The following is a 24,477-nucleotide window of genomic DNA, read 5'->3' on the forward strand; positions in this document are numbered from 1 at the left end:
TGAGGAGGGGTGTGGCTGGCAGAGTTGTGACTCAGCAGGCCTTTGACTCTGACTCCTCCAGGAGCTCATAGAGGTAATCAGACACACACACACACACACACACACACACATGCACACACACAGTCTGGATAAGTTCAGCTGACAGTGCGTAGTTTCACTAAAGTCACCACGGCTGCAGCTGCACTCTGAGTGTGTGCAGAGGGTTCAAGGGGGGTGAGGGTGGGGATGGGGGTGCAGGTTTAGGTAACAGGTGCTTTTCAGAAAGAACATCATTATCTCAGTGAAGACTTGTCCTTATATTATTTGGTGAAGATTTTCTTATTTTTAGACTAAAGTCAAAATAAATTATCTTTAAACTCAAAGGAGGATTTGTATCTGTGAGCTCCATCAACGGTGGTTTCACTTTTTTTATCTACTACTACGACTTAGCTTTTTGTTTCTGTCTGGCTGTTTGATTTCAAACCTCAGCTCTTTGTGGTTGACGTTGTCTTCAAGGATAGACTCCACCACCAACAATCAAGAACAGTATTGACCTGGATGTTAGACCACCCTGATTATAAGACAACCCATCTCAAGACTGCATTTTGAAATGAGACTTTCTGAAGAGCAGATCTTCAGACTTTAAGACTGTCACATGTCAGTATTACTCACAGAATGGTGGCAATCCTTTGGTGGTGCCGGCTTGGAAATAAGTCTTACATTTGGGCCTTTATGGTTCTTCACAGATGGTCCTTCAAGCATGGATCGCTGACTCAATGGAAGAGCGCTGATTTTAAGCTTTTGAACTTCATGAAGCTCAGTGAAGACATCACAGATACTTCCATTTCTATGTTAGAGGAGGTGTTCTGTTTCAGACGGAGGGCGTTTGAAGGACGGATACTTACTGACTTTGGTCGCCACCACAGTGATATTGTGCTGCACAGCCGTCTCTCTGTCCAGGAAGTCATTGGTCGAAATGGTTCCTTCAACAGTATCTATATCGAAACAGCTGTCGGACTCTGAGAGCCATTCCAGAGAATACCTGCAGAGGTGAGAGCAGTCCATGAGAGTCACACCCAGCTTACAGTGGTTTGCTCAGAAAAACTCATCAGATGACACAGATTTGACAGATACTCCTCCTCCTCCACCAATGGGGAAACCAAAAACGTTTGTCACAGGAAACCCAGTGAGACAGCTCAGTGACTTTTAAAACAAACTGATTGTGTAGTTTGACAGGGTCTCTTCAGGGTTTTCAACATTTTTTCCATCTGGACAATGACTCCTTTGTTACCTGACAGCACTGCTGCTGGCGTCCAGGTCATGAGCCGTCACCGAGCCGATGATGGTTCCCGGAGGAGTGTCCTCGTACACTTCCAGAGAGTATGCAGGCTTTGTAAACACAGGAGGCTCGTCTACATCCACCACCGTCACCTTGACTATTGCTGAGTCCTTAAAGGGCCCCAGATGAAGGAAACGGGGGTCCAGCTGTGCGTTGGACGCCTCGACCTTGAAGGTGTATGACTTCTTCGCCTCATAATCCAGAGCCTGCAGAAACAGGAGAAGAAAGAAACAGAGATATGAGAATAGAGCTGAACGTATAAAGTTACCTAAAGGGATTCTTTAAACTGTAAGAACAGAACTGTAAGAACAGCAACTCCACGCAGAACAGTAATCAGTTTCACTCCTTCATCTAACCTCCATTAACCCTTAGAGATGACGTGCTGCATTCAGGTGCTCCTCGGATTGTCCCAGTTTCCCAGTTGGGAAGTCATTTTTCTGACAGTGTGTTCACAGGATTTCAGTTCGGAAAGTCAGAATATTGTAACAACAGCACCAAACATCGGGGACGCTATGAAGAAGATGAGTGCAATGTCTCTGTTACACGTTCCATTTCATCAAAAAGTTGATGTGCAATACGTGAATTAATAAAAAGGATCTTAACATAAACAAAACATATTTTGCCCTGATGAAGATTATTACGTCAAGTGGGCAAGCCGGGCACCTCGTTTTTTTCCTTGAGTTTCCGAGTTGTTGTTCCGACTTGAGCAGGCGTTAGTCTGCATTTTACACTTTACACTGTGTAGTCTGCATTTTACACTACAACGTTTTTCCGATGTGTCCGACACCACATGAAAACAATCTGAACTGAGAAGACCTTAGTGGGACTTTCTTAACCTGGGCACCTGCTCCAAAGAGAGGACAACTCATTAAGAATGACATTGACGTCTCTGTCAACATGCAGCCAAAGTTCAAACTGTCCATGCACACCATAAGTTCCAGAACTGCAGTTTATCTGATGAAGCTAAAGTGTCAATCATCAGCCGCTCCCTCTCCCACAGGAACTGTGAAATCTCAGCTGAGAAATGAATCATGTCTTGTGGGGAACGCCAACAACATGATGTCCTCGAGGCCAGATATCATCCACCCGTGCTGCCTGCTGGAGGAGCCTGATTGGTGCACAGCCATAATGAGACAATCAACCAATCAGAGGCTGCTGATTACACCTTAAGATCTCGACCAGCTCAGCAAGCAGTGCGCAGCTTCTTTGAGATCGCCACCGTGCCTCTCGTAACAAACTGCCTTGCTATTGTTGGTGTTGGGAGTTATGGTAAACTAAACTGGTTGCATTAATTTAATTGCATTTAATTCTTTCTTTAAGACGCACTCCTTCGACTTTAGTTTTGATAGATTAGGAGCGCTGTTTCACTCGTTAGATTTTGTTACTTTTATTCCTGTTTTATTTCAATAATTAGACATACTGGCCCTCACTTATCAAACGTACGTACGGCAGAAAAATGGGTGTACAGTCATTTCCATGCAAAGTTCGGCACTTATCAATTTGGAGGGTGGAGTGGAGGGTACGCTCAAATCCCACGATAGGTCTCAGTTCGTGTACGCACGTTTTCAACTCAGTGTGGACTTGCGCTGCAGCGAATCTGTCTGTGTCGGAGAATCATTAGATCATACTATAACAGTGCTTGTTAAGACGGATAGATAGAGGTTCACAGATTTACTGTTAGATAAGATATCTAAAATGTATTTTATATTACGCTTCACCTCAAACAATCTCTGTAGATTACATTGCTTTTTAAATAATGTTGAGCAGCGCGATCTGTCAGGTGATTTCTTTAGTTGTGTGTTTTATTTGATACATTTTTGTTTGTTTAATCGATGTACTTTAAAGATTAGAGAGGCTGCTTTCAGTAAATACATGTTAAACGTTCAGCGCACAGGAATATCACTGCAGAAAACATTGTTACATCAAAAGAACATAAAAACTTCCAGAGATAATAAACACAACTTTTAGCCTCTGAAAAATGAAATTAAAATAATAAATACGCTGATGTGCCACATGTGTAATTGCGCACAGCAGACGCGCTGAGGCCAGAGACTACATGTGCCATAATAACCAATAAAGAAATCTGGAGGCTGTAAGACGGAGTCAGGACCTTCTTTTATGTAAGTGTTAAATTCTTATGTTTGGAAGGTAATCAGATGAGAAGTGCACATTGCACAGCATTTGATCAAACACTTTATTCATGTGATGCAGGACGTTTCAGGTTTCTCATCTCTTTTAAAGTCTCATAAATGGCGAGCTGCCAGTGCAGCCGACGTTATCCGACACAGATGCAGGTTCGCCTGTACCACTTGTGCCTGATATTGAGGCTGAACCGATGAAAGAAGCCACTCGCTCCACGATCTGGGATAATTTCAGGTGGGGTACGGCTGGCGTCCTCCAGTCCGCTCCGGGAGCTGCTTCTTTTAAGACCCGCAAAACTAGCCTATATTGTAGCACACGGGCCATCCGTACCGTGCCCAAGCACGCTTCAACGCTAAAGTCCAGTTCGTTTGACCAGTGTGACCGCTCCGTATCGTGCTCAGGCACGGTACACTTCCTTGGCTGTGGCACACTTCGGAGAGGTGTGCTTCGGCACAGTACACTTCATGCACGAGCACAAGCACGCGGGTACACAACGCTGACAGCCTTCATTATGGAGAAATCCAGAGTTTCATGTCTGTATCTGACTAACATGACACAATATAATACACAAAGTAGCTGTCATGCTCTGTGTTGTTCTCCGATGTGCGGGAGTCCGCGCGGACGCCCGCACATCGGAGAACAATTCATTTATTTATTGCTGTGTCTGATTAAAATGGCTTAAAATAAGCTGTAAAGCCAGTCAAGTAGCTGTCATGCTCTGTGTTGTTGTCTGATGTGCAGACGCGGACTCGACCACGCGTCTCTTTCTCTCTCTCTCTCTCTCTCTCTCTCTCTCTCTCTCTCGTCCGCCTGTTTGTAAACTGAGCACGCTTCATAATAACATAAAGCGTGCATGTGTTGTATTACGACGTTATGTACAAGAGGTAATCGTGCTTAGGTGACCGTGGGCCGTGCCGGCCAGCTGGGGAATGGCGCTGCGGGGGGGCAATCGTGCTTGGGCACAGCACGGTACGGATGGCCAGTGTGACCGCGCCCTTAAACTAAGTATTTTTAAAAATTATATTATAGCCTATATTATGTACATTACATATCACGGATGTTATATATTTTTTATATTTAAAAACGCTGTTGAGATTTCCATGCAGGCGCATTTTAGGCAAGCTCTTTAATCCTACATTTCAGGCTGCCAGACAACACAATGTTATTCCTCTTTACTTTTCTCTGTTATGGTGTCACTCAGGTCATATCTCGTTTCTCTTCTTTGCCGTATTAAGTATCTCCATGCCGTAAACTCTGGGGGCGAGGACTGCTGAGCCGTGAATATATAGGGGTGTGGTATTTAAATGACGATCGTTTCCAGCCGCCACACTTATCAACACCCGGTCTTGCGTACGCTGTGATCAGCCAGATATGCACGTTTCATAAGTCCCACGTGGACCCTGTCGTACGATGATTTCTACACCCAAATCTGCGTTGGTTTCTACACCAGATTGATAAGTGAGGGCCCTTGTATTTTTCCAACAGTATTTGATCAGCACTACTTTCAGTTTGTTTCACCTTTGTTTTGCGTAACTCTTTTTGTGAAGAGTATCTGTCAGTTCCAAAACAATCTGGGTTTATGTTTCTTCACTTCTCCCCACAAACTATAAAAAACAAGAGAGAAACCAATGGGTGTCTTCCCCGTGGCTTAATCCATCATTTTCACAGTCAGGGATTCAAACCCTTTTAAAGAGTTTCACGTCTTCTTCTCAAGCGTGATGCTGGGATAACCTGCCTTTTGTTGCATAGCAACCGTGACTGCATCTTGATTTATTAAATCCTCACAGTGGAGACTTCAAAGGCATATTTGGTTATTGATGTCCAATCACTATGAAGAAGGCTCCACTTCCTGATTGATTTGGACACAGAGGCGGGTCCATTTCCATTCCTCCTCGTCCTTACAGTGTGTGTTTGTGAATGCACAGGTGAGAGATACAGGAGACAGACACTTTGATATGGAAATGTAGCAAGACACATTCTTATACATATCAACCTGAGTTTGTCTCATAATGTCGGAGCATAGTCACATAGCTGAGAGTGACAATACTGTATCTGTTTTCTACACTGGAGCTTCTTCAACACTTCAAGTAGACGAGTTCACTGGTAGTAAAAAACATCACAAACAGAAACCCAAACACAAATTTCATGTTATCCCCAGTTTAGAGAAAAACAATTCTGACTTTCAGTCACGGACTTCCAGCATCCTCGTGGGAAAGAAACACATTGATGTTTCGCTCATTCCCACATACACCCTCCTGTTCCTCACATACACCCTCCTGTTCCTCACATACACCCTCCTGTTCCTTACATACACCCTCCTGATTCCCTCATACACCCTCCTGTTCCTCACATACACCCTCCTGTTCCTCTCATACACCCTCTTGTTCCTCACATACACCCTCCTGTTCCTCACATACACCCTCCTGTTCCTCACATACACCCTCCTGTTCCTCTCATACACCCTCCTGTTTCCCTCATACACCCTCTTGTTCCTCACATACACCCTCCTGTTCCTCACATACACCCTCCTGTTCCTGACATACACCCTCCTGTTTCCCTCATACACCCTCCTGTTCCTCACATACACCCTCCTGTTCCTCACATACACCCTCCTGTTCCTTACATACACCCTCCTGTTCCTGACATACACCCTCCTGTTTCCCACATACACCCTCCTGTTCCTCACATACACCCTCCTGTTTCCCACATACACCCTCCTGTTCCTCACATACACCCTCCTGTTCCTGACATACACCCTCCTGTTTCCCACATACACCCTCCTGTTCCTCACATACACCCTCCTGTTTCCCACATACACCCTCCTGTTCCTCACATACACCCTCCTGTTCCTCACATACACCCTCCTGTTCCTTACATACACCCTCCTGTTTCCCTCATACACCCTCTTGTTCCTCACATACACCCTCCTGTTCCTCACATACACCCTCCTGTTCCTCACAAACACCCTCCTGTTTCCCTCATACACCCTCCTGTTCCTCACATACACCCTCCTGTTCCTCACATATACCCTCCTGTTTCCCTCATACACCCTCCTGTTCCTCACATACACCCTCCTGTTCCTCACATACACCCTCCTGTTCCTTACATACACCCTCCTGTTTCCCTCATACACCCTCTTGTTCCTCACATACACCCTCCTGTTCCTCACATACACCCTCCTGTTCCTCACAAACACCCTCCTGTTTCCCTCATACACCCTCCTGTTCCTCACATACACCCTCCTGTTCCTGACATACACCCTCTTGTTCCTCTCATACACCCTCCTGTTCCTCACATACACCCTCCTGTTCCTCACATACACCTTCCTGTTCCTGACATACACCCTTCTGTTCCTCACAAATACCCACAAAGAAAAAAAAGTTTGCACTGGAGAAGTCCATCGTGACTGATACTAACTGTCCCATGTTTTCTGTAACCAATAATTGTCATCCAAGTTTAACAAGAAGTTGATAACAGTGTACAGCTGGGTGTTTTTGTTATATTTAGTTGTTCAGTTAAATCCATTCAAAAACGGACAGATTTTTTTTTTCAGTTTTATTTTTGGTTAAGCACATTGCTCTGGCAGACCTGCAGAGCAGTGGTGATGAGTCAGCAGGGAGCCTAGACCAAGTGGGAGAATGGTGATCGAGCATTATATCACGTGGAATACTCTCTGGAAGGCGGATCCACACAGAAGAGACGAGAGTGAATGATGTTCGACAGACCAGAAACACCTGACGACGCACACTTACTACAATGATGTTGAAACCAACTGTAGCTAATCACGTTTTTTCATTTGCACACCATTGATATTCATTTTGTATAAGTATAACAGGCATTTAATTACAGTGTTGTGTTTTAGACTGGTCCATACTGATTAATAAGAGGACCCCACACTCTACTATACATACCATAAATACATGGCTCTCACTATAGAGGACAGACTGTTTGTTAGCCAATTTGAACCATTAAGTTTGTAGTACAATGTCCAAACCACCAAGCGGCAGGAGACTGCAAACAAGGTCTACGAATGAGAGAGATGACACCACTATTTCTGTTTGGGATCTGAGAACATCAAGCTCTGATTCTTTAGAGATCATTTCTGTAATATTGTCTGTTAACCTTAGAACAACAATCTGAGCCTGTCAGTGAATATCGTGCCTTAGAACAACAATCTGAGCCTGTCAGTGAATATCGTGCCTAAGTGTCCAGTGAGCCGTCTTTCACCAAGTGTTGTGGTGTAAGAGCCTCTACCCGTCATATGAAATGAATGATAAACTCTGAATCACAAACGATGGTTATTCATAATAAAATGTGTTAAAGCTCAGCTCACAGGATGGATTGTATAATCTGTGATCAGACCAAAAATAATCCATACACTGTGTCAAGCTTCAAAGTAATGGGTCAGCCATAGGTGCAGTCAATCTTACAGAGTAAAACTCTAAAGATCGCTTCTGCACATCGTCCTCCTTCACTCCCCCTGAGCGACCTATCTGAGCATCAAGTATGGGAGGGGGTTTTGACCGCCGTATGACCCTGAGGAGTGAAACTTGCCAGGTACTGGAGGGAGGGAGGAGCACTCCGGGGAGCAGAAACTGGATAAAAACCAGATCGATTTTGATGAGTCTGCATTTTGATCTTTCAAAGGATAAGACATATTTTCAAAAGCTCCCAATGGTTACGGCTTCCGATTGACTTCATGGTGGCAAACGATTGGTTTTTAATGATAAAATGCTGAGTGGGCGATATTTCTTTCCATCCATGAGATACCAGAGGGTTCAGGATGTAAATAAAAGAGAGGTGATGGACCGAAAGGATCTGGTCTCTGCAGGGAGGGACTCGAGATTTGTCTGATGTTTTCTGCAAGTCGACTGACAATGAACCTTTTTGGTGCATCTGATTCCAGACTCGGGTTAGGGTCCAGAGATTCTTTGTGTGTTTTCTCTTGACCAAGAACTTATTAAACAGACAGAGCCTCCAGTTGAAGAATTGAAGAGTTGAAGAGCACCTCACAGCTGCTAGCTGAGGAAATCTTCCAGAACATTCAAACTGAGCTCAAAAAGAGAGCCCAGGTTAAAATACACCACTGTGCCCATTAAAGGTCACTTAATTGGTCTGACGTCTTCTGTGGAAGCCCAGAATGGCAAAGGAGGAAGTCAAACCTCTCCTGGATCAATAGACTATGGTCTCTGTTAACTGACGCACAGACTTATCAGGTGAGGGGAGGGATGGTGGAACAGGCCGAGTGGCAGACAGGGAGCCAGAGAGGATTTACCTGATTGGCATCCTGTCACAGACAGTCGAGAGGGAAGGTGTGGAAAGAGGAGCTCACCAGAGATCAGCATCTACACCTTCAATACACTGCTTATCAAAGAACGCTATCATAGATGGATGAATGTGTCTGCATCCTTTGTGTTCACGTCTACATGTCTGATCTGGTCTGAAGGCCGTGCTGACATGTCACATGTATGACTTCCTTTAACTCTATACCTTGAGACATGAGAAGTTGTTAACCAGCACCTCAAACTACAGGGGCTATTTAGTCCTGGAGTTCAACCCTTCTTTTAAAGATGCGCCCAGCTAAAGATTAAGACAGTGCTGCTCATTCAATTTAAAATATCCCACTAAACATTCACAACAGAAATACTAGTGACCAAATCTCACCAAAATGTCTGGCTATGTTTCTGCACTTTAAGATGAAAATCACTGCTTCACTAATGCTTCTTAAACTTCACGAGTTCACACGATTCAGATTGAGCCTACAAGACAGGAAGATGTGTCTTCTTTTAAAATCACACTTTCTGTACCCAATAAATATCACTATATGGTTCATACTGCCTGGTCTCTCTCCTGTCAATAAACTGTCCCACAGAGCGCCTCCTACAGGCCTGGAGTATGTACTTCTGTTAAAAGGCTGAATTTGCAGCAGTTCTGTATTCAAAGTGTGTGTGTGTGTGTGTGTTTTATTTGTTTCATTTGCAGCACGTTTTGTTTCATGTGTAGCGCGTTTCATACATTGCATTTGTTTTGGAAGTTTTCTTTTTGAAAGTGCAGCGTTTCTGAATATGCTGTGCATTTATCTAAATGCACATCTTTTTTTTTTCCTGTTGAACCTTTGCACTTCAGGCCAACGTACTCATAAAGCTCTGAAATAATATAACTCTCAGTTCTTAGCCTTACATAGAAAATAAGATGTATAATATGGTTCTGCTGCTATGTTACTACGACTGCTGCTATCTGAAGCGGAAACCATGAGGAGTGAAGAGTCTAAGGTCACACTCACACGAGGCAATCCTACTTCAGCACGGTACAAGACAACTTAGAGTAGTGTGAGTGCGCCCTAATAGTCAAATTATTCTACTTCTTTACTGAAGTTAAAACTCTATTAAAGAACGAGACACATCTTTACACTTTGTTACATTTGAATTATAACCATGTTTGAATAGAGGCCTGGGTTCTCCAGTTTTACTAATAATTCATAAAATAATGTTTGATTAAGTGCTGAATGATAAAACATCAGAGCTCATAATGTAACACCTGCAGACCTGAAGGGAAACTGAGTCACCCAAAAATAGAAACTCACTGCAAGAACCAAACCCGCACTACTTCAGTAGCCCCGAGCCAGATTTATGTAAAATAGATTGTGTTATAGCTCGATGGAATCTCAAAGTTAGGAGGAGAATCGAATAATGCCGACAGCAGCACTTTCCTGTTGAAGTGCTGTCAGTGATCTGAGAGGAGACAGCAATGTGCTGATCAGGCTGTGATCCCAATCACTCCGCCTTTTAACCTTCCACTTACCAAGCTGAGGGACTAGATGCTGCTTCACACACACACACACACACACACACACACACACACACACACACACACACACACACACACACAGTCTGCATTGTGCTGTGTCAGCCTGTGTGTTCCCCTGATCATTGAGGATCTGTGGTGTTGGATAAATGGTAATAAAAGTACGACAGTGATGGAGGCAGAGAGACTCAATCATTTATTCCATGAGAATTTGTGCATCAGCGTGAACGCGTGAGACTTTCTCCAGGTGGAAACCAGCATCTTGTTTCTCTGGATTTAACTCTTAAAGATGTGTTGGGCCATGCAGGCTTAGGACAGTCAAACAATGGACTTGGGCCTGCACCTCATTTGAGTTATTCACTGAGATCACAAAGAGGCCTAAAAGGACTCTTAATCCCAGAACAGTACTTCACACCTATGCGTGAAGTAAGGGGGGACCGGAACATCTCTCTTCTCATTGGAGGAGACCTGAGGTAGACCCCCCATGGAGCAGGCCAGGCTACAAAGCTCCAAGACTTCCATTGTTCTTTCTCTTTCCACGTGCTGACTTCAAGTGTTCGGAGACCCAAGCTCACCTCCTGTTTCCTGCAACAATCTCCCTTTGTTTTAAGTTTTGGCGCGCAGGTAATCCGCGGCCGGCAGTGTTCTAAATCCCGAGCTCGGATTGTCCAGTGAACGCATCTCAGTTTCTCAGAGAGCGTCAGACTATAACAGATTATCAGAAAGATAACGGTCTTATTCCGTCCTGCAACGAAAGGACATCAACGGACATCTTTCCCCTCGACGGAGAACCAACAAAGCCACTCTTGCCGTAAGGGACCCTCGCCGCCATCAGACGCCTCTGCACCAGGACGGACAGAAGATCTGTTTTATCGCCAGACTCTTTTTCCTTCACCAATCGCGGGCAAAGCGATTCACAAGTGAGGCTTAATTAGGTCTGGGCAGAATTAGCTTTAGAGAGTGTTTTTTAACAATTGTCTGATTGAAGCAGAAACTGTAATTTTTATCTTTGTTGGACCGCTGCGTCCTGAGTTTTACCTGTTTAAAACTCTTGTTGTTCCCGTTTCGGACCGCTGCGTCCTATATGTGTTTAGCGTAACAGCGTTATAACCGGGTAATTACTCTTCTGATCAGAAAGGCCAGTGTAAGCCCTATTAACTTGAATTCGGCCATTGGTTTGTTTCTGTGAATGAAGGGAATTACTCCGATCCGGCCTCTTCAGGCACGCATTTCTCTCCTCCTCTACGCTCCTCTTTTATCCTCTTTTCTCCCCCCATTACACACATACACACACACACATAGAGATCTATACATCCAGACGCCTCAGAGACACAGATCGTATAGTGCCGAACTCGGTCTCTTTTAGACATTAAGGCCACATTAGGTCTTTGTTAGGTGTGCGCCATCGGAAGGGCGACCACGTGGGACGAAGCAATCTCCCCCCTCTTCCCCCCTTCTCTCTCTCTTTCATCCACAGACACAGACACACACACACACACACACACACACACACACACACGCATGCACCCAGGTCTTTGTTAGGTGTGCGCCATCGTGAGCGACCACGTGGGTACGAAGCCATCTCCCCCCCTCTCTCTCTCTCACACACACACACACACACACACACACACACACACACACACTCACACCCCTTTCACAAGCCGTGCTTGATAATGTTTATTGCTTTAGTAGTTTAGTTTATAACAGTTATTGGTTTAATTAAGTTAATTGATTTTGGATTGATGTTGCTTTGTTTAAATAAATTCTGTTATAATTTAAGAGAGCAGTTGTTTGTGATTACTGATGTATTTGCATTGTGATATAAGCTGGGTGTGAGGGCTTTGTGTACGGATTTCACGCCTTCAATTTATTAAATATAGTTATTAATTATTAATAATATTAGTAATTAGATAACTAATCTGAGACTGATTTGAGTGACATTTTGGTTATATTTACCTGAGTACAGGTTGGTGCCCCAAAACGAGATTAAACATAGTTTAATGATATTTTATTTATATTATTAATAATTAAAGAATAGAACCAAAGTTGACTTGATACAACCCCAACAGATGTAAGCACATCTTCCAAAAAGGAGTCTGCTCCATAGAGAGATCCTTCATCACACACACTGGACCTCACGTGCACAGGTCACATCACATCAGGCAGTTTCACCTCTGAGGACTTTCATATCACACTGTCCTCTAAATCAGAGCTGACACTACTTACCCAGCGCTAAACTTTACCAGCCATCTCATTTAGGAAACAAGATCAGCCATCACTCCACAGCTCCCAGTCCACCCAGTGCTCCCAGTCTCCAGTTTAACACAAAGAAACATGCACTCTTAAAAAGAAAGAGAGTCTACATTAATTAAATTGTGGACCAAAATGGTCTTCATAGCTTTGTACAAATATACCAGAGTTCTAACAGCAAGCAAGCGTTATAAAGGCGTCGCATCGTGCACAATCACACGCTCGCTGTCCACACTGCTTCAGTCAAATATTTAATTCTCTGCTCTTTCAGTTTCCCCTTGTAAACATTATGACGTGGAGCTTTTATTTTGAAGGTGGACAAACTGAAGTGTGGAGCTTTTATTTTGAAGTTGGACAAACTGAAGTGTGGAGCTTTTATTTTGAAGGTGGACAAACTGAAGTGTGGAGCTTTTATTTTGAAGTTGGACAAACTGAAGTGTGGAGCTTTTATTTTGAAGCTGGACAAACTGAAGTGTGGAGCTTTTATTTTGAAGTTGGACAAACTGAAGTGTGGTGCTTTTATTTTGAAGGTGGAGAAACTGAAGTGTGGAGCTTTTATTTTGAAGGTGGAGAAACTGAAGTGTGGAGCTTTTATCTTGAAGGTGGATAAACTGAAGTGTGGAGCTTTTATCTTGAAGGTGGAGAAACTGAAGTGTGGAGCTTTGTCTTGACGAGCAGGTGACTCAAATCACACTCAGAGGCTCGTCATTAAATGGCTATAGTTGTATTTTGTATTTTAATGTATGACTAAAAACATTTACCTTTTTCAGGACCACAACCCCCTCCTGACTTTGACCGTCAGAGAGGATATCAAACATGTTGCCCTCGTCTCCTGGAACGATGGCGTAGTCCACCTCTGAATTGCTGCCAGCATCCAGATCCTGGGCTCGAATCTGACCCACCGCTGAGCCGACTAACGCTGACTCTGGCACCCGCAGGTGGAAAATACCTGGCACAACCACAGAGGAGAGGGAAGGGAGGGTCCAAATCAAGTCGGAGCAATTCCAACAAGAACGTTAATCCTGATTAATAACAATCAACGAGTCATTTATCCATCCAAACAACCAATCAGAGGCTGGCTCTCAGACTTTCTTACTCTTAGCAAAGCGCGGTGGGTTGTCGTTGACGTCACTTAAGCTGATGTTGATGGTGGTGGTTGAAGCCAGACCTCCTAGCTGACCTCCCATGTCCTTGGCCTGAAGGAGAACCTGGTACTCCCCCTTCACCTCCCGATCCATGTTGGCTAGAGCGGTCCTGATCACCCCTAGAGGAGGAGGAGGGGTTTGAAAAGGGGGATATTCATATAGACAGATATACAGACAGCTGCAGCATTTGAGTGTTCTGTACACTCGTTTCTATAGATTGTCGTCAAACTACTTGTTAAAAAAAGTATGAAAAGTAGAAGAAAGAGGAACAGAAAGTCAGGGCAACGACAGTCAAAGCTTCAGCTCACCGGGGGGGGGGGGGGGGGGGGGGGGGGGGAACAGATAAATGTCTAAAATGCAAAATGTTCCTAACGCCAGTTGAAGGACTTATCACTTAGAGCTAAGACAGGGTGCTTTGATGAAGTGGTCACAGAGGTGCACAGCGGTGGTCTGAGAAGTTAATCACAAATCAAATGAAACATGAAAGGAGCCGAGGCCCTTTGGCTCTGCATGTTGTGTCTGAACTCAAACTGTCTCATGTTTGAACCACTCCAATATCAAGTCCATCCAGCCATTCATTCTGCTTATCAAGGGTTGAGTCATGATGGCAACATTCAAGTTTTACAGCCCCCCAAACTTGTTCCTGCTACTTCAGATGTGATGTAAGTACTAGGGATGGGTATGATTACTTAAGTACTCGTTGCTTATGCATGCCTTGTTTTAGCTAGCTTAGTTAGCAACATGTGGAAATGAGCTTTCATGATATGCCAAACTGGATATACTAGTGTAAGAGTGAAAATGGGATATGCAAATAAGTTAGAAACATATGTTTATTATGTTCTTTCTCTATGCAGACATAACTTTAGTATGTTCTTAAATGATTGCTAAAATGTTGTTGTTACAAGTGTTTACAGTAATGTTAATATCCTGTTATTAGGTAGGCCACCTAGTGGGCGCTGTTCAGGCAGGAGTGAGCTGTGTAGTCAGGGGAGGGAAAACAGGAGGAGAAGGAGAGAGGTTGTGAAATGTACTGTGCGTCGGAGAAACTGACTAAAGTTATGAGAAAGACCCAGAACGTGTTTGGACTGATTTATTCCTTCACATACACCCACGTCGCTTACACTGGTGGCAGCGGTGGGATTTTTTCTGCTGTGGAAAATCGTCAGTTGGGATTCTGCTCAACTTTGTAAGTCTCCGACGCCACGCTAGCCGCTAACTTAGATTAGCCTACAGTACAGTAAATTAGCTCGCCACTACCACCCGCGTTTTCTTTTATTTTGTTAGCTGCAAAGAGTTTAGAAACCGAGTGTCGGTCGTCTATCTCCACCCGAGAGTTAAAGAAAATAATTAATGAAAGGAAGAAAAGTCATCATGTCAGACGAGGAACACCCCGCTGGAGAGCAGCAGTCAGCCAGCACAAGCCGACGCGGAGTGTCCGCATCAGCTTTGCCGCAGTCCAACAGTGCACAGGGAGTGCCGCGGGGCATTCCTTTGCCGCCACCATTCCTCAACAATGGCCGTGAGTCTTTTCAGCTATGGGCTCGCCGCTATGAGTTAATTCAAGAGGCACGTTACAAGGACAGTGGTGTGGATCTGCCTACAGTGTTAGCAGCCGAGTTACCAACCAGACTCCCACCTGAGCTTTTCATTGTGTGGGATAATCTGCCCCACGAAACTCAGAGCTCGTATACTGAAACAAAGAAACACCTGCAATCAGCTTTTGGCCAAAAGGATATAATTGCATCGTTTCAAACATTCCCAAATGCCTGACATAGACTGCCGAATTAAGCTATGGAAGTTTATGCTGCAGATGTAGGCAGACTTGTTAAAGAAGCTTTCCCAGATTTTGAACAAAATACTTCAGAATATATGAAAATTTCCCGGTTCATTGCTGGGCTGGATCAGGAACTTCAAGTGAAGTGTCATGAAAGAGTAGTGAAAACCTTTACTGAGGCTTTTGATGTTGCCTCCCAAGCTGAGCGGGCACGCCAAGCAGCCAGGTTAGTAATGCCTGCATCCCCAGCTAAGGTTGTTAGAGACATTGGCACAATACAATCAGTAAATTCTGTACATGAAAATGATGAACTCAGAAAAGCCATCCAGACCCTCACTGCTACTGTTAAAGACCTAAGTGATGATCTTGATGCACTTAAACTGAAACTGAATGAGCAAAGTAGCTTGCACCACCGTGACAGACACATGCAGCGTTCTCCCAGATCTCCATCACCTTATGGGAGAAGCCCAGATGGACCCAGAAATGCATGGAAGTCTGCCTATGGACCAGATATTCACATTATCAACATTCTTCACCAGAGCGCTATTCGCCTCATGTGACCCATCATCGCAGAGACTATCACAATAGAGAACCTGACAGGTACAGACAACCTTACAGTGATAACTTCTACTCAGACCATGCCTTCAACCCTTACGAGGAAAAGAGGAAGACACACCTCTCCCAACAGGTCTGACTACTCTCACCGCCGAAGCCCAAGTCCTCATCACAAACATGTTTCATTCCGGCAGTATGAGGATAAAGGCCAGCAGTACTCCACTAGGAGTGACTACAAAGATCACGGCAGATATCACCAGGGAAACGACCGCTAGCTGATGATGCGGGGCGCTCATCAGCTACTTCTCCACCAGCCCCAGGTGTCTGCGTCACTGAAACGACAGACAACAGAAGTGTATCACTGACCTCTAGTGGTGGTACAACTATAGCAACTGAAAATGAGAACACAGAAACCGCTGTAAGTACAGACTTCACCTCCTACGTAAATGGAATTGTTGAGGGCAGTGACATGCCCATCATGCTTGACTCAGGTGCCACCATTTCATTTATTAGTGAGGGGACCAAAATGTCAATTCCCTCTTTAGCTAAAAGACCCATCAAGAAGAAGTTCATCATGTCAGAAGCAGTGACTGGTGAAAGTTTGGATACCTTGGGCATGATAGACCTTACCTTTAAACTCGGGTCTCAGACATTGCAACACGAAGTACAAGTCATTAGAAATGTCAACCAAGGCTTCATCTTAGGTTGTGACTTTCACACTCCTCACGGTGTGATTTTGGACATGGGGAAAGGACTGTGCTATATTGGTGATGAAGTTTTGCCCCTGCTTAGAAAAAGTGAGTTGGCACCCACTAGTTGCACAGCACAAATAACAGAGAACATCACTATTCCCCCACGCTGTGAGTTGATATGCAAAGTTGCCCTGATTTCCCCTCTAGTGAATGCAAGCGTCCCAGGCAACTACAGTGGCTGTCTTGAGCCTAGTCAACTGGACATGGAGGGAATTGCAGTTGCCCGCACACTTTCCACCGCTGAAAATGGATGTACTGTTGCACGCATCATAAACCCTACACACAGCCCTGTGGTGCTTTCTCCAGGTATGCAACTAGGACAGTTTACCACGGTATCTAACACTGAAATCATTCACGATTCAGCGTCTGTTTGTAATGTGTCTACCAGCCTATCCAGTCTGCCACCTGATAACACACAGACAACTAAACTGCCATTTGATGTCAAGTGTGGAGATCTGACAATTTCAGAGAGGTCTGATCTACATGGCTTGCTTGCATCTTATCAGGATGTGTTTAGCAAACACACCACAGACTTTGGTAATACAGACATTGTTAAACACAAAATCCACACAAACAATGCACCCCCTGTCAGGAAACGTGCATATCGTACTTCCCCAAAAATGCAGACAGTGATTCAATCACATGTGGACGAGATGTTGGAAAAAGGACTAGTGGAAGTCAGTCACAGCCCCTGGGCAGCACCTGTGGTGATCGTCAGAAAAAAATACGGCACATGGCGTTTTTGTGTAGATTACAGAGGTTTAAATGCAGTTACTGTTAAAGATGCACACCCTCTGCCCAGAACAGATGACACTTCGGATGCACTCAGAGGCTCAGCCGTGTTCAGCACGATGGATCTTTCATCAGGATACTGGCAAGTGCAGCTCGAGGAGCAGGATAAAGTAAAGACAGCTTTCACCACCAGCAGAGGACTCTACCAGTTCCATGTGATGCCCATGGGCCTGGTTCATTCACTACAACCGCCTGAAACCTTACCGCTCAGCCTGGTCAGCTGAAAAGACTCCATCTTCACCTTCAGAACTGACACCACCAGTACATGGACCTGGACCCCCACGGCTTACTGCACTCTCAGGCTGCAGACCTTATGTTTACTGGGGCCCATCTGCACAAGACTGCTCTGTGAATCCAGCTAGAGCTCAGACTGCTAGTGTTCCTCTGCCCCAGACAGTCACTCGTACCTCACCACTAGGGGGAGACGTTGCTGAGACTGGATCTGCCAGTGAACTGTCCCCTGTTGTCCAGCCTTCAGCAGATGCGAGGACTAGGTCTGGACGTTGTGTGCGTCCCCCAATGCGTTACAGATCTGATGACTGAACCAATGCTTGTTTCTGATGATGTCTACTATGTTGGAGCAAATGGACTGTGAAAGATTGTTATGGACATACACAAAAAAAAAAAATAGAAGTTATGCCCTCAGTTATTTTTATGTGGGGTTAAGTATTGGTTGTAAGTTCAGCTATTTAGAAGCGAGGACGCTTCTTCTGTAAGGGGGGGACAATGTGTAAGAGTGAAAATGGGATATGCAAATAAGTTAGAAACATATGTTTATTATGTTCTTTCTCTATGCAGACATAACTTTAGTATGTTCTTAAATGATTGCTAAAATGTTGGTTAAAAGTGTTTACAGTAATGTTAATATCCTGTTATTAGGTAGGCCACCTAGTGGGCGCTGTTCAGGCAGGAGTGAGCTGTGTAGTCAGGGGAGGGAAAACAGGAGGAGAAGGAGAGAGGTTGTGAAATGTACCGTGCGTCGGAGAAACTGACTAAAGTTATGAGAAAGACCCAGAACGTGTTTGGACTGATTTATTCCTTCACATACACCCACGTCGCTTACACTAGATTAAGTAAATTATGAGCGGGACACATACTGCTGGATCACTGCAACAACAACTGCTTTACAGCAGCTACGGTAACTCTCAAGGGACACATTACTCCAAAAGTTGAGAGCACATTTTAAAAAAACAAACTAAAGACGATGACAGCGTGCAGCACCGTATGTGTGGCGTTAAGTTAACCATTAACCACATGAGCTTAAAGTAGAAGGAGGAGCCAGCGGAGGCAGACAACAGGCAGTCCTGTATCACAACATGTGATAACAATGTTAGCATCTCGATGAGGATGATGGGAAGAAGACGAGCCATGTGACTGGAGACATGCTGCCGTTACGTTTTTTGGAAGAAGAAAGCTTCAGGGAGTTTCGGAGTACAAGCCACCATCACGTCTAACAACAGATATGAGAGTGATTAAGACACAGCAGAATAGTGCAGAACAGCCAAGTGTCTGTTAAAACAGACTCCTGGACAGCTCTCACCACAGAGTCCTACGTTACCATCACTCATCATTTCATTCAGAACTATCACGTCAAAGATCACAGTTGTCATGGAGACACAGTTCTGATGAGCGACACACTGCAGGAAACACAGCCGGCTACCTGGAGGTCCGTGTTTGACTGTAAATAAATATAATTAGCATGTAATTGAGTACTCATTCATAAGGCTGTGCCAGTACTTGAATATTTGTATCTCTGTAAATGGGGTGCAGATGGTCTAGTGTTTAGGTCGCGCCCCATGCATAGAGACCAAAATCCTCCAAGCAGGCGGCCCGGCGTCTTCTTTCCCACATGTCACTCCCTACTCTCCTTCCCTGATTTCCTGCTCTATCCACTGTCCTATCCAATGAAGGGCTTTTGACACACATTTCGTTGTTGGGTCGGTTTAAGATGTGTGGCTCCTTGGGCGTGAGTCCAAAAAACAAACTTACAAACACAAAATCTTCCAGTTGGATAGGCCAATCCTTTGAATTTTCAAGATGTATAAATAAAACAACGGAGTGCTGCTTTCTTTTCAAGCTCGGCTCCTTTCACCACAGTGTGCCACGGATCAAAAACCATGGACCTTCTTTGTGCCCGACACCTGCTGCTAATCCGTGTCAGTTAAATAAAGTTTGGGTCCCTGGGTTTACAGCGCCACCCAGTGGTTAGCCCAAGAAACAAAACACCCAAAAATGGCTCCAACAAAGGCTAGAAGTCCAAAATACAATCCTGCAAATGTCCGTCCCTAATAAATTCTCTATCTTGTTCTGGGTTAATGCCGGGGGTCTGTGCTAAAACCTCCTCAGCTAGGACCCTTGGGTACAAAGATGTAGATCTTCTCTGAGCTCCTCCCCCCTCTGTAGAGCTGAGCTCAGCTGCCCTCACATTAAACATCATGTTGGACGTCTGTGTCTGCTATCTCCATCTTTAGGTTTGATGATAAATAAAGGGCTCGGCCTGGTTCATCTACCCGGTTAACCACATTGATGTGCTGACGCTGCAGAAATCCTTTTGTGGATCTAAGGATCAATCAATCAATTTTTATTTGTATAGCGTCAACTCACAAGAAGTGTTATCTGGAGACACTTTACAAGAAGCAGGTAAAATACCTTACTCATTGTTATGTTACAAAAAGCAGGTAAAAGACCTTACTCATTGCTATATTACAAAGATCCGGCCTATCCATCATGAGCACTTTAGCAAAGCAGCAAAAGTTACTGTGGTAAGAAAAAACTGCCTTATTAAAAGGCAGAAATCTTCAGCTGGATCCCCGGCTCATGATGAAACAGCCTTCACAGGCCTAGACTTCTCCGGGCTTGGAAGGGGATAGGGGGAGGATGCATTTTATGATCTTGTGATCAAGGCCTGGAGATACTTGAAACCCTTGACTGGATGCAATAACTGCGTCCCCTCTGGGTAAAGTTATCCACTGTTGACCAGCAGGAAGTAACGTCTCTCACTCTGAAGTTTTGCAGCTCATCCTGGCTGCTTCAGACTCAGCAGTGCCTGCTGGAGGGACAACAGAACCTTATGACCAAATCAAAATGAAGATGTTATTCCAAGGTGCTAACAGCGGACCCTCTCCTCCCCACAGCCTCACCTCGAGCTCCTGTCCATTAGAATCACAAACAGAATCTCCCCGGCAGATACCAACGTCCATCAGGGAAATGTTTCACTTTGAGCCGAGGTCATGGACACTGCTCTCACTAGAGACATGCTGTGTGAACAACCGCTGTCCTTCTCAGTCCACAAAAACACATGAAGACGGGATAAGCACAATCTCGTCACCTCCCACATCATCTGTGCTATTCCTCCTCCACCTGAAGTTTTTCATGAAATGTTTTTCTCATTTGTAAAACAGTAATTATGAGATACCATCTCAGAGAAAAAAATAATAATTTATTTAATTCCCAGAGAAGAACAATAACTCTTTTACAGAAATAGGAAGCTGGACACAGAGCGTTTCGCTTCAGAACATCCCAAGACGCCTTTGAATGTCTCGTTTTACTTTGAAAAACTCCCGGACAGCGAAGATGACAAGTTAATAATAATATCCCCCTCATGACATCAAACTTTTCATATTTTACCCTCCTCTTTAGCTGAGTTCATTTACTTTTCAAATCGAGTTAAGATCTACCAGAATTTAATTTTCTTCTTTCAAGATAAAAGCTGCTTTGTATCCAAACAGAAAGTAAAGTACCCTTTGCTTAAAAGCTTTATATGTGATTTTTTGATCCAGCAGATGTTCCTCTTGAGCACCAGCATGAAACCAAAACAACTCGCATTGTTGGTTATCATGCTAATGCTAGCGATCTTTATTATGCTCGTATCTTCACACTGCATGTAAATTTACCTGAAATGAGCGTGATCTAGAAACACAGTTAAGCAGTGAGTACAGTATGTTATTCTTCTTTTCTCTAGTCCCTCAATTAAACAACTTTTATTCGCGAGGGGAGGAGTCATCCGTCGGGCCGGCTATGTCAATAAACAGAAAAAAAACTCTGAAAACATCACAGACAGTGGGACTCGGGTGTTACACCCATTGTAGACAGTCATTACTCACAGAGTTATTTTCAGAGGATATACTTGATTTATATTATATTTAAGTGTGAAAAATATATAAAGCCTTTAAGACAGTAAAAAAACAGTTTCAAACATCGATCAAAAATGTGATTAATCACAATAAACTATTGAAATTTAGCGATTAATCATGATTAAAAAATGTATAATTTGACAGTTTAAACTCAATAATTGTATTACTCAATATACAATCTATACCTTTAAAGGGAGACAATGGTTCCAAGCAGTTACTGCTCAGTTCATGTCTGTCAAATGATTAAAGGTCCAATCAGTGAGATTGTAGTGAGATGTATAGAGAGTGAAATGATAAAGGTACTTGACTATATGATCAGACATTAAGGAAACATGCTATGTTGAAGTGCTGGCTTTTCTGACAACAATGCGGCAGCCAGTATGTCCTCCTTCTAACTTTAGATTCTGGTCCTGAATGCTCTGGATTTGTTTGGACCAGAGAAGGTAGCCGCTTTTAAGACACCCCCACACACGGCCGTTTTGGACGCCCCTCGGTTTGCCAGATATGAGAGCAGTTATCAGGTCAAATCAACAGGTGTTGCAGCGATGGAAGTGGTCAAGAGAAGTGGTTCAGATAGAAGTGATTGTACCCGACCTAAAAAGCCTCTGCATGTTTCTAATAAGCTCCACGAGCAGAAACGTGCTCAAACTAGGATCAATGCTTTTGAAAAATGGAGAGAGGTTAGAACACAGAAAGGTTTACAGACCCATGCAGAGCTGGCTAAACACTGAAGCTTCAGTGTCCATCACATGGCAACCTGAGTGAGCATCCACTCTAGAGAGGAGGGGGCGGAGGGAGACAGCTCTCTACAATGTTTAGAATTTAGACTGCAGTACCCATTTTAAACACTAGGGGTCAGATTTACATACTGCTCCTGTAAAATCTTCACTGGACAGTTGAGATGTCTGTCAAAGGACTTAAAATCTTGGCGTCCCTCTCAGTGCTTGTTTTAGTATTCAGGTGCAGGTCTAAGGAGACTCTCACTCTCACCACCACCTGCTGTGTTTTGACAGGTTCAGGTGAATGTTTTCTGGAGTGTAGTGTGAGCTGTGAGTTCACACAGAAGTCACAGATTTCTTTAAGAAAAGCATGAAGACTCTGTGTTTGTTTTGGAAGCTGTGATGGGAAACATGAAGGTTGCCGTCCTCTCACCTGTCTTTGGATCCACAGCGAAGTAGGGCTGCCCGTGGAGGATGCTGTAGACGATCCGTGCACTGTTCCCATAGGTAGGGTCGTCTGCATCTGTGGCAGTCACCTGTGTCACATAGGTTCCTAAGAAACACACACACACACGTGTTATTAATAAAGTTGTACTCAGCGACACATCTTTACACCTCAACATGTCACAGATAATGGAGAAACATCTGCTAAATACTTTTCAAATAACCTGCTGGATACCAAAGAAGGTCAACTGATGAAGCACAGGTTTATAAGACGCAGTCTGTTTTTTAACAGCCTCTCAGAGGGGAACAACATTTAATCTGTCTTTCTGCGTTCAGCCAAATCCACAACCTGCAGCTGTGCAGCTCTTTTTATTGCCAACAGTATACATCAGTATATCTTTAAAAAAACATTGTAATGACCTAAAGGAGGAGAAAAAGTCTGTGTCATAACATATCCCAGCATGCAGCCGCTCGAAATACAAAATGATGAGCGAGTTCTCGTTCCCATCAGGTGATGTGTGATGCAAGCAGCTGCACTCGTGGTTATGATGGTGCATGCCTCAGCATTTTACACTGGCATACTGGTTGTACCGGTTTAGGACACAGTCCAACTTTTAGATGTAACACTAAGTATTACAAGAGCGCCATACACAACGGAATAAAAGGAAAATGTTTAACATATGTGGATTATGCCTTTAAGAAACAGCACATAGCTGTACAAGTTTACTTTCTGTATATGCTCTTCAAAAGTAAAAAAAAAAAAAAAGATATGCCTTTGTCATAAGTAGTGATGCTGCACAGTGTCTCTTATTCAAAGTGTGTGATGAGCAGTCAGAAGCTGCAGAGAACAGCAGCGAGCAGGAGCTACACTGCTGCATCTATAGCAGTTGGCTTCCTACACACAGGATTATTTCTGTATGGATTCTGGTGTTGTTTGCTTCCATCATACAGTTTGTTTCTGTGTTTCTCTGCAACAGAGACGTCCCGGGGTCAGACTTCTTCCAGAGCACTTTGGCCCTCAGATAAAGCATTAACAGCTTAAGGCCTAAAGACCTTGACTGTTAAATTACCTCTCAGTAATGGTATTTAGCAGACAGATGGACCACTAAGTCTGGCTTAGTGAGTGTGTGTGTGTGTGAGTGTGTGTGCGTTTGTGTGTGTGTGTGTGTGTGTGTGTGTGTGTGTGTGTGTGTGTGTGTGTGTGTGTGTGTGTGTGTGTGTGAGTGTGTGTGGTCAGTAGCTACTACTCAATGTGTTCAAACTGACGGCAAAGTGAAACTTAAGATCTCAGCTGAACCAACAAGCTTGAAACATAAACTATAGTGTGTTTTTATTTATATTTATTAAAGGGACAGTTTGTAATTTGAAGTGGGCTCTGAGGTACGAAACAATCCGGTTCAGTTCGGTTCTGTTCTGTACTCATTAATTAACGTTTCCACCGTCAAAAGTTGGGAATGGTACCAAAATAAGGGATCTGTACTGCCCTACTTTATTTGGTATGCTTCTGTTCGGGTGCCAAGGGTACCGATCTGATGCTAAAGAGTCCCTGTTCTTCTTCTTTGTTGATCTTAATAAATAGCGGGCTACACTGTGTTGAGCTGCTATGATGTCACACTATTACATAGCTGACGTGTCTATCTCCATCCGGC

The 24,477-nt window shown here is 44.0% G+C and overlaps 2 protein-coding genes and 1 long non-coding RNA gene across 3 annotated transcripts in view; 1 reads left to right on the plus strand and 2 right to left on the minus strand.

Moving 5' to 3' along the window:
* Positions 1-24,477, plus strand: part of LOC132978590 (neuropilin and tolloid-like protein 1) — a 609,128-nt gene that overhangs the window by 399,497 nt on the left and 185,154 nt on the right. The gene's annotated exons all lie outside the window — the stretch shown is intronic.
* Positions 1-24,477, minus strand: part of LOC132978571 (cadherin-12-like) — a 77,949-nt gene that overhangs the window by 18,888 nt on the left and 34,584 nt on the right. Inside the window, exons 5-9 of the mRNA XM_061043780.1 lie at positions 22,818-22,937; positions 13,611-13,778; positions 13,276-13,463; positions 1,271-1,524; positions 885-1,021 (exon numbers count right to left, since the gene is read on the minus strand). Coding sequence (XP_060899763.1) covers positions 885-1,021; positions 1,271-1,524; positions 13,276-13,463; positions 13,611-13,778; positions 22,818-22,937 — 867 coding nt within the window. The remainder of the gene's footprint in view (positions 1-884; positions 1,022-1,270; positions 1,525-13,275; positions 13,464-13,610; positions 13,779-22,817; positions 22,938-24,477) is intronic.
* Positions 11,062-11,907, minus strand: LOC132978572 (uncharacterized). The gene is made up of 3 exons (XR_009673941.1): positions 11,772-11,907; positions 11,617-11,724; positions 11,062-11,302 (listed from the first exon to the last, which is right to left on the minus strand). It is a non-coding gene; the product is annotated as an uncharacterized LOC132978572 (long non-coding RNA).

The sequence above is a fragment of the Labrus mixtus genome, chromosome 8, assembly GCF_963584025.1.
Source record: "Labrus mixtus chromosome 8, fLabMix1.1, whole genome shotgun sequence".
Taxonomy (NCBI): Eukaryota; Metazoa; Chordata; class Actinopteri; order Labriformes; family Labridae; genus Labrus; species Labrus mixtus.